The sequence below is a fragment of the Hylaeus volcanicus genome, unplaced genomic scaffold, assembly GCF_026283585.1.
Source record: "Hylaeus volcanicus isolate JK05 unplaced genomic scaffold, UHH_iyHylVolc1.0_haploid 12258___fragment_2___debris, whole genome shotgun sequence".
NCBI lineage: Eukaryota > Metazoa > Arthropoda > Insecta > Hymenoptera > Colletidae > Hylaeus > Hylaeus volcanicus.
The window spans coordinates 1-10,264 of NW_026531631.1; the positions used below are offsets into that span (position 1 = coordinate 1).

At 32.4% G+C, this 10,264-nt stretch overlaps 2 protein-coding genes across 4 annotated transcripts; both read left to right on the top strand.

Annotated features, from left to right (window-relative positions):
- The first annotated feature begins 1,076 nt into the window (after nucleotides 1-1,076).
- Nucleotides 1,077-5,879, top strand: LOC128882189 (protein sel-1 homolog 1-like). Its single transcript, XM_054133774.1, has 7 exons — nucleotides 1,077-1,735; nucleotides 2,906-3,396; nucleotides 3,471-3,718; nucleotides 3,841-4,320; nucleotides 4,409-4,637; nucleotides 4,762-5,168; nucleotides 5,357-5,879. The coding sequence occupies exons 2-7, from the start codon at nucleotides 2,949-2,951 to the stop codon at nucleotides 5,780-5,782; spliced, it is 2,238 nt and encodes a 745-aa protein (XP_053989749.1). The 5' UTR covers nucleotides 1,077-1,735; nucleotides 2,906-2,948; the 3' UTR covers nucleotides 5,783-5,879.
- A 139-nt stretch (nucleotides 5,880-6,018) lies between these two features.
- Nucleotides 6,019-10,156, top strand: LOC128882190 (golgin subfamily A member 4-like). 3 transcript variants are annotated; one of them, XM_054133775.1, is made up of 7 exons: nucleotides 6,019-6,918; nucleotides 7,317-7,588; nucleotides 8,234-8,387; nucleotides 8,513-8,801; nucleotides 9,012-9,272; nucleotides 9,419-9,544; nucleotides 9,685-10,156. In XM_054133775.1, the coding sequence occupies exons 1-7, from the start codon at nucleotides 6,794-6,796 to the stop codon at nucleotides 9,910-9,912; spliced, it is 1,455 nt and encodes a 484-aa protein (XP_053989750.1). In that variant the 5' UTR covers nucleotides 6,019-6,793; the 3' UTR covers nucleotides 9,913-10,156. The 3 variants fall into 3 exon arrangements, with proteins under 3 accessions (XP_053989750.1, XP_053989751.1, XP_053989752.1); XM_054133776.1 differs by having other exon boundaries at nucleotides 6,799-6,918; nucleotides 7,006-7,588; XM_054133777.1 differs by having other exon boundaries at nucleotides 6,806-7,233.
- Nucleotides 10,157-10,264: the final 108 nt, after the last annotated feature.

The window sequence follows — 10,264 nt, forward strand, 5'->3', positions numbered from 1 at the left end:
TTAAATTTTCAGTATTTTTATATTATTATATTAAATATCGTTCAATGTTTAGTTCAAAAATAATTAGAAGAAATGTAAGATGTATATAAAATATTTATTATTAAAGTGTAAAAGGTTTTATCTTAATTTAATTGATTGGCCATTCTTTTAATAATGGTAATATTATTTTTAACCTTTTTATTTTATTTTCAACGTCCGTAATTTTAATACTATACAAAGCCCTTTGCATATTAATAATTGTTGGATTATTTTTATTCTGTTCATCTTCGTAAGAATGTAGTTTCGGCGGTAACGATATATTTCCCTTGTCTTTTCCGTGTAAATCCACCATTTTTGTATGAATCAAGACTTCGATAATTTCACAAATGTTTTATTCTAATTAATATAAATAGGAGATCATCAAATTATCAGCAAAACTATTTAAAAAAAAAAGTATTGAGATATGTTTACAAATACATATGTACATCACTATGATATCGTAAAGTCTTGTAATATTCAGAAATAATATTTTGCGATATCATCCAAACTTCAGATGCATTACTGCTATTTAGTCAATTTCGAAGGTAATCGTAAATCAATTAAAACAAATTATAGTTCCATTCGGAGGTAAAAAGAAAATAGAAATTGATGACCTCACGACACATGAAAATGCTCCTTAAATCGTGATGCCATGTTTATTCATATGAGCTGATATGAGCGCTTGCTTACAGCGCCAAACTGAACTGTACAAGCACTTGTATCTGCTTATATCTTAATAACACAGTCTCAGATAACAAAATTGTAGACGTTTCGATTACGTTTAGCGATTACTTACAAAATTGCACGCAAGAGCAATTTTGTAAACATCGGCAAGAATATTCCTCAGTCACACTTTTTTCCAGAAATGTTAGTAATAGGAAAAATACTGGATATATAGTATTAAAACTATACGTATTCAAATAAAGCCTTTTGTAATTGCGTTAACTTTTTCCTTATTATTATCATCCCTTCTATGTATAAAGATTTATTCTATTTACTATTAAACCTGTACCTTTTAAAAATGAACAAACATGCGACATAAAACAAACTTGATTGTTACTTGATGAATAAATCATTCTCATTTTAATCCCACTTTTTCCTTTCTACATTAGTAATAATGTTTTTCAATCTAATTACTAATATACTTTGTGTATGTCTATTTCATTGTACGTCTTTGTTAATATACAAAAAATTGTATCACAGAATTCACAGAAAAACTATGTTGACGATATATGAGGTTATGTTACTAAGTGATTACAATGGATGTTTATACATATGTAAATTATTATACAGTATTGGCAAAAAGATTCAACTTGTTCAGGTTCGAGTCCTTATCTTTAGTTTAGTTTTAATGGCAAACATAACTAATATTTATGTAATGTGCGGCTCACTTCAGTTGTTCAATGTACAGCGTATAAGCACGACAATTTTCGAAAACAAACATCCGTGAAACAGCTGATTCGTCGATAGTTAAATGTACAATGTGCTTTGATATTCGATAATTGAAGTATGTAAATTAGAAAACGGAATTGGTTTAGCATGAAAAAACCTTATCTTTACAAATGACCACAAGAAATCATTAGTGCAATAACCGAAGATGTGCGTTGACGTGTCTCAATGACGTAACGTTCTCTTTCTGCTACGAAAAGTCGAATTCTCGAGAAACATACTACAAAATGAACTCAAGAAGGTTCTTACCAATCTGTTCGAACTAAAAGTAAGAAATCATGTACCTGTTTTCCTTTGGAACAATATTTTTTTCTTTCTTATGTAGTGTTCACTAAAATTTAGGTTATAGAACATAAAAAATATCATATTTTCATAATTATTGTGTACAAATAATGTTGATATGTCAAACGTATTTCCTCGAGTGAAGTTTTAGTATTAGTGTGTTTGTGAAATTAAAATTTTTATTTATGTTGTGAAAATACAGTTTACAAAATAAGGTTCTGCAGCAAAAATTGTGTCCAACAATAACATAAATAGTTTCAAATATTTTCACTGCATTCCTGTATTTGAAACCAATCTGTTTTAGTTTGTTTTCGCGTGAATTGTAAATAAGTATTTGAAATGATAATGTATTGGCATAAATCATTGTTTTTACACTAGTGAACAAAATTTTACACCATGCAGTAACACGCTTTTCTTTTACATAAGACCATATTAGTAATTTAACTGTAATATCATAAAAACTATTGTTAGAATATTCTCACATTCTGTAACAAGTAAAATATTACCAGTTCTGTCAGTGTTTATTAAAAGTTTAATTATTTGTTTATCGGTACTCTATTCATATAGAAATTATATCTGATATATATCAATTTATGTAGTTTTTTTCTAAAAATTATTAACCAAACATTGTTAATATAAATTTCACTATTTTATCGTAAGTAGTTTTATTATGTTTTTCATTGATCAAGTGTTTTCATTTATGATTATTTTATTTCATACTTTTGGATTAATTATAAATGTATGTAAGAGAAATTATGTATGTCTAATAAATGATAAAATTTCTAAAAAATATGTTTCTTTTTTTAATGTTTAATTTTCATCTATGAAACTTCTTGACATATAAACAAAAAAAAATTATCACATATAATATTTATTACAAAATTTGATTTGCTATACAGTAGAACCTTGATACTGTTCTCTGCTAATAGAGAAGAATTGAAAAATACTTCAAGTTTTAAAGCAATGTTTTTAAATTTCAATATTTTAACGTAAATTATCTTTGCAAAAAAAGATTTATTCAATTATCTAAATGGTGCATACTAAGATGTGTTCAGATAATTAAGGTTTTATTGTATACAATACACTTATAATATGTATTGCAAAATTAACAGAAATAAAAAAGTATTAAAAATAAAATTTTTTCATTTACATTAAGATCGGTTCATTGGTAGAAATACGATAAAGATTGAGCCATCAAAATGAAGCTGCGGAAGGAGTTGCTATTACTCTTACTGGTTATGTCTGTTTCATCCGAATCAGAAGTTTCTAAGAAACAATCAGAGGCTTCTGATGAAGAAGCAGAAGAAGATGTCAGTTTAGAAGAGAATGTGTTTGAACATTTGAGAGAACTGAAGGCTTTGCACGATACTATTCTAAAAATGGTCCCAGCTTCTGAACCATATCTTAGCGAAAAAATTACAAAAAGGAAAGAGGAAGTAGAAAATGAACCAAAAACTAAAGAGGAAAGTTCTGGAATGAGAAATCTTTGGATAAGGGCAATGATAGCACAGGCTAAGGTTATAAACTCACCAAATAGTAATTTAAGGATTGAGGAAGATGAAACAAAAACATGGAGCGAAGAGGAGCAACTCGAGTCCTTGAATGAAGAGACTACTCAGGAACCTCTTTCTCCGGAACAAGAAGAGGGTATGTATCAAACTAATTGACATTGCACTTATAAGTTGTAACAATAATTGTATACTTTTATTCTAAACTTTCAGCGGAGCAAATATTTAGGAAAGCACAACGTCTCTTAAATGCCACACGGTCTAATAAAGCAGAGGCTTACGAACTATTAACATCCGCAGCAATTCTTGGTCATCGTGAAGCTAGATCTATGTTGGCCTGGGCTCAGTTGCTGGGAATGCAATTTGGTCCAACTTCACTCTGGACATCTAGTCAAGACATTTCAGCTGCTTACCAAACATTTAAAGAACTTGCTGAAACTGGATTACCATCCGCTCATATGGTGAATAGACCTTGTGATAATTCATATATAGAATAAGAATATATTAACAAATTACTAATTAAAGTTTATATTCATGATAATAGAATACATAATGTTCCAACTCGTACACGTGTTTTTTGTAGGGTATGGGATTTTTATATGCAACAGGATTAGGTGGAGTGAATGCCTCACAGCCTAAGGCACTTCTACATTACACAGCAGCAGCTCTTGGCGGAGATACTCGTGCGCAAATGGCACTGGGATATCGTCATTGGGAAGGTGTTACAACGCCAGCTTCATGCGAAAGAGCTTTAGACTTTTACCGTAAAGTCGCTAACAAAGTTGCAGAAGAAGTTTCCTTTAGCGGCGGACCTGTTGTCCAACGAGTTAGACTTCTAGATGAACAGGAGAATCCTGGATACAGCTCAGGAATTTTTGATCAGGATCTGATAGAATATTATCAGATGCTGGCAAAAAAGGGAGATACACAGGCTCAAGTTGGATTAGGACAACTACATTACCAGGGTGGCAGAGGTGTTCCATTAGATCATGTAAGAGCAATGCATTATTTTCAACATGCTGCTGATGCTGGAAATCACGTCGCTATGGCTTTTCTAGGAAAGGTATCACAAATATTGAGTTTTTATACATGTTTATTATATTAATTAATATAATGTTAATTTTACACTGAATAATTCATTGTTGTTTTAGATTTATTTAGAGGGCAATGACATAGTGGAACAAGATAACAAAACGGCATACAAATATTTTAAAAAAGCTGCGGAGCTCGGAAATCCTGTCGGACAAAGCGGTTTAGGGCTTATGTATCTTTACGGAAGAGGAGTTGAAAGGGATACTGCAAAAGCTCATCAATACTTTAGTCAAGCTGCAGAGCAAGGATGGGTTGATGGACAGCTCCAACTTGGCAACATGTATTTTAGTATGTATTTATATATGTTTAGAATTAATTTGTAATAGTTACGTAATCTATATTTCTATAACGTATAGCTTAATTAAGGATGTAAATTCATTCAACTTTTTTTAATAACTGACCTACTTCATAGGTGGAACAGGGGTGAAACGTGATTACAAATTAGCAAACAAGTACTTCAGTTTGGCCAGCCAATCTGGTCACGTTCTGGCATATTATAATTTAGCACAAATGCATGCCACTGGCACAGGCATGATGCGTAGTTGCACAGCTGCTGTTGAACTTTTGAAAAATGTTGCTGAAAGAGGCAAATGGAGTGACCAGTTGGTGGTTGCTCACACAGATTATAGAGAAGGTCGAATCAACGAAGCTTTCGTCAACTATGCTCTCCTTGCAGAAATGGGTTATGATGTTGCGCAGAGTAACGCTGCATTTATACTTGATAAAGGGGAAACTACAATACTGTCGGAAGAAGAAGGATTAGTTAGGGCACTTTCTTTGTGGGCAAGAGCTGCCGCGCAAGGATATTCTGCTGCTCAGGTATGTAGTTATAATGAAATACATGTAAGAGAATTGCACTAAAGGCTACTCTGAATATGTCTATTATTAATACTCGTACAGTAAAATCTTGATTTGATGGATTTTGAATTTAACGAATACCTCCTATCTCCAGTAAGAATATTACTAAATTACGTCTGCTATTATTTACGAATTGTTAATTATAATAGGTTAAACTAGGAGATGCACACTATTATGGTAAAGGAACGAAAGTTGACTATGAGGCTGCAGCTAGTCACTATCGATTAGCTTCTGAACAGCAAACAAATGCACAGGCAATGTTTAACCTCGGATACATGCACGAACGTGGTTTGGGCCTGGCGAGAGATCGACATTTAGCTAAACGATGTTACGATCTCGCAGCAGAAGCCAGTCCAGATGCTAGAATTCCTGTAGCATTGGCTCTCATAAAACTCTCTTTCCTTTTTGGTTTGGACTATCTACAAGAATTTAGCTTTGTCGATCATCTGAATAAATGGGACCAGCTTTTGGGCCAGAATTGGGACTTGTATCTTATAGGACTGCTCACTGGCATACTCAGTTTAATCATTTACTTCCGCAGGCCACAGCCACCACCTCCGCCTAGAATTAATTAGTTATTTACTATTTTTGTTTGAGTCCTTCTTTTTCTTTTAGATGAAGTCAAGTTTGTTACTGATGGTTCATAAATACACGCACGTGCGTGCATACCGACATGTTGTTTTCATTGAACCACCTTATTTGCACAAAATCGTTTCAAGCTCTATGAAAATTCGAAATTTTGTACTTCTAAGATTTTTACAGTGTATGAATGCGTGCAAATCTGTGCATGAGTAATGTATATTTATTTAAAGAAATTTGAAGTTGTTATACTTATTATTTATTAAGTTACTTCTTAAAATTTTTAATTTTTCTTTCTAGAAATATGTAAATTTGTACGACTTCTACTGTGTGTATATGGAACCGAGTTGTAAATTTTGCTAGAACTTTGAAGAACTATCGCAAAGATGAATAGTTTTTCATATTGAATTTATTTTTTAAATATTAGATGTCTATAGTTTATTTGGTTTTCAGTAACTATTTTAATTTTCATATTTCGGAATATTTACATTTTGATTTGCATTAGATTTTTAAGTTTGATATCTCTTGATATGTATATGTATGTATGTATAATTTGAAAAAAATATATGTATGAAACAGAAAAAGTGCGTTTATGAATAGGTGGCATATGATTAGGATAAAAAAATTTTTCGTCATTCGTAATAATTATTTAAAATGATTAATATTCATAGACCCTCTCAATTATCATTAAAAAGACGTTCATATAACAGGTTACATGATGTGCCCTTTGTACATATACAGTATGTAGTTACATACTTATATTTATGATTACCGAAGTTGAACGACAAGTTATTAAAGAATATTAAAAAATATTTCAGTAAAGGTGTATTAAAATCATCTTTTGTAAAACATCGTTTTATTACTAAATCCTCTCCGTTACCATGGAATCGAAAAATGATCGATCCAACAAGAAATACCTTCATCGTGCAACTTGTGCATCTGAATGTGTCGTGACAGAATTCAAATTTTTGGTATAACAATAATTTGGTTAAATTTAATAGATTAAAATGTTACGGGTAAAAAGAAAAAAGCGGAAAGGTAAAGGAAAAAAAGTCAAAAAGAAATGCGTAGACGAAAGAGAGACCTTGACTTACGAACAAGAGATTTTGGATAACAACAGACAGTTGGCACGGTATATGTATACATATACATACATATATACATACTTGTCTGTATGAGTTTGTGATCGGAATTGATTTATTATTATTACTATTTACAGTTAATTCTTAATAACAAAACCAAATTCTTCGAATTAGTAAATATATTAATAAAATACAATATACTAAATTGCAATTAAATTGTAGAGTAAAAAATATATATATATAAGATTATATTATTATTGTTTACATTTTTTGCATTTATTTAAAGTAAGTGTATTACTATATAGTCAAAGTTTTACTGAGTGTATGCTCTCAAAAAAATACCTTATCACGGATTAATTTTAAAGGTAAATAATTTTAACCGCGAAAGGAATATCGAATAATTCTTTGTATCCTCTGGAATGTATGAAAAAGTGTATCGGAAACGTAGGTTACGGAGTCGAAACCAGGAATTAGAGGAAGCAGCAGAGCAAGTAAAAGAAAAATTTCGACAACTTGAAGAGGATCGATCGGATGTGATTGCACATCTGAAGAGAAACTTAGAAGAGAAAATAGAAGAGTCTAAGGAACTCGCTGAACGACTTTCAGCTGTAGAGGAATTACGAAAGGACGAATTAGCTACTTATAAGAAGAAAGAAGAAGCGATGCAACTTGAATATCGCACGATGGAGAACAATTTAAGTGCCGAAGTTAAACTGGCTGGTGAAGTATATACTATTCCCTTTTCTTTTGTTTAACCATTATTTACATTGCTATACATTTCCAAGTGTGTTACTTGTATCCTATATCACGTTCTTTTCAAACTAATCTCGTTTCAAGCAATTTTAATCAATGACGATTCCTCTTCCTGCATTTTTAAATATATGTATACCCAAGCGAGCACAGTGATGCCAGGGGTTCCCCTTTTACTCACATTAGGAGCCGTCATTGGCATCACTGCGTGTATGGTCTTCTGATTGGTGGAGTAATTCAGCCAACTTTTCATTGGTGGAACATAATGACATTACAGTACTAGCAACTTAAACTCAATAAAAAAAACTACGATTCGCTGTAATATAAAATACAAATTTACTTTTCTTCAACGGAAGTAAAGTTAATCTTTTGTCTGTTACTACCTACTTTAAAGCAGTGATGGGCAAAACCCTAGGTTTCGAATAAATCTGAAGTTTGCCGATATGTTTGTCTCGTTTTCTCTTTTGAAAATTTTCCAAAGAAGGAAACGAGACAAACATATCGGCAAACTTCGGATTTGTTCGAAGCCTAGGGTTTTGCCCATCTCTGCTTTAAGGAATACGACTAATTCGATTTTTAAAAATTTCTTCTTATGCGCAACACGCTATCGATCAGCTGGTAAACTTAACGCGCTAGAGGACTGGAGATTGGCGCGAATCGACTTAATGCAGAAGTTTGAAATGCAAGAGAAAGAAATCATCGAACAAGAAAAGCGTCATCGGGAAGAGCTTTACGAAGCTGAAAAGTCTGTCATCATCGGGAAAGCAATGTACGTTTATTTTATATTGTATTTAATTTATGTAACTGTTCGTTCAAATATTCGTCGAAAAAAAACATGGAAAGAAAAAAGAAAAATTGCAACAAGAATGTTTTGATGAAATGAAATGTTAATAGGATGAAGAAGGAAATGGAAGAACGTCTCGACACTTTAGCAATGTCGCTTCGTAAAGCGACGAATATGCGAGTGGCGGAAGCCACGCACCGCGCGATTCGAGAAAATATGACCTTGAACCAAGAACTCGACATGCTGGAGGGGACTTGCAGGGAACTGGGAATGACGAGCAAGGAGAGCAAGGAGGCAGAACGTATTTGGAGGCTGCAATGCGAATTGTTCGAAACGGAATCGAACATGACTTTGGAAATGGCGATGAAACAGAGAAATACTATTCACAAATTGACAGACGTGAGATTGTTAATTAATATTGACTGCAGAGGGTGATAATGATATCTTTTTTTTTGTAAAAAGAGAATTGTTTGATATGAACTTACGGTGGATGTAACAAAAGATCTAAAAATCATTATCGTCCTGTCGTTATTATTGCTTATATTTTTATTAATTATTATCGAAATAGTTAATTGAAGGCATTAAACTAGAGAAATTGAAATACCGTAGGATTTTCAATCGATGCTGTGGTATTACGGACAAGCAGAGAGGGATAATGCTCGAATTGCCGAATACGAAAAGATCGTCGAGAACTATAAGGAACAAGTTAAACGGATGGAAGAAAAAATGGAACATTTAAAGAAGTGCATTCTGAAGACGAGGGCCGACCGAGAAAAATTGTCGCTAAATGTTCGCGAAAGGGAGAAAGAACTAGACGCGCTTAAAAGTCTTTTAAATCGTGCAAGGAGTTGCATTAAGGAGGCCTTGGAGGTAAACATGATTTTCAAACAGGGTTTGATTAAAATTTACCTTTGTTCGTAACTTATATCAGTCATTTACTGATGCAATATTCCTGCAATGTCGGCAATATCGTGTGAATTAATCTGTACTTGTTGTAACAAATAAATATTTTACAGCTCGAAGGAGATATTACGCGTGAAAATTACTGCGCCTCGCATTTGAAACAACAGTTGCTTCAATGTCTTTGGGAAATATTGGAAAGTGATAATATTACAAGTATCATAGGACAGACTGCATCACAGGTATGTACACTGTAATTCAATGTTATTTAAAATTTATGCTGCTACGATTAAAATATAGAATTGTGAATATGTCTTTAGCTTGTAAAACTTTGTACGGAACACCTTGTATATTTATAAATGATATATTGTATATTTTGAAGATCGAAGATATTAACTGCCGTTATACGCAAGGGAACCTGGGTCTCATGGAACCCACAAAAACTTGTAAATGCGAGTGGAAAGAAGAAACAGAGGAGAATATTCAAGAATATAGTACAGAAGCAGAATCATTCGAAAATTTTGAAGAAAAACGGCCATCTTGCCTAGATAGTGACATTAGTTCTAACATTCAGTCTCCAAAAGAATCATTAACTGATTCTCAGTTATAAATTATTATAACTCGGTTATGTTATGATTATGCAAATTTTATTGAAAATATATTAATGTTTTAATTTTATAGTCTTTATCGTAGCGAAGTGATGAAGTCTGTATCCGGTCCGTATCCAATTGGCACCGATCTGTCATGAAGTCGTATAACACGCTCACGGCCAATAAAAATTCATACGAAAGATGGTAAAAATACAATTGAACATGTTATCTTTTTGTTTGAATAAATTACAAGCTTTACTTCTCTCTGATATCTTTCTCTCTTAGAGTAAATTCTCATGGCGTCGATGACGTAATAATGGCGCCCTTTCAATCGGTAACCAGAAACAGAAACAAACGATTACTTTAAGCCAT

What these genes read in the sequence shown, in the direction of transcription:
- LOC128882190 (XM_054133775.1), top strand. Translation starts at nt 6,794, where the DNA reads ATGTTACGGGTAAAAAGAAAAAAGCGGAAAGGTAAAGGAAAAAAAGTC. An exon ending in TGCCGAAGTTAAACTGGCTG is followed by an intron (nt 7,589 to 8,233) that starts GTGAAGTATATA and finishes GCTATCGATCAG; the next exon opens with CTGGTAAACTTAACGCGCTA. An exon ending in GTCATCATCGGGAAAGCAAT is followed by an intron (nt 8,388 to 8,512) that starts GTACGTTTATTT and finishes AAATGTTAATAG; the next exon opens with GATGAAGAAGGAAATGGAAG.
- LOC128882189 (XM_054133774.1), top strand. Translation starts at nt 2,949, where the DNA reads ATGAAGCTGCGGAAGGAGTTGCTATTACTCTTACTGGTTATGTCTGTT. An exon ending in ACTTGGCAACATGTATTTTA is followed by an intron (nt 4,638 to 4,761) that starts GTATGTATTTAT and finishes CCTACTTCATAG; the next exon opens with GTGGAACAGGGGTGAAACGT. An exon ending in AAGGATATTCTGCTGCTCAG is followed by an intron (nt 5,169 to 5,356) that starts GTATGTAGTTAT and finishes TAATTATAATAG; the next exon opens with GTTAAACTAGGAGATGCACA.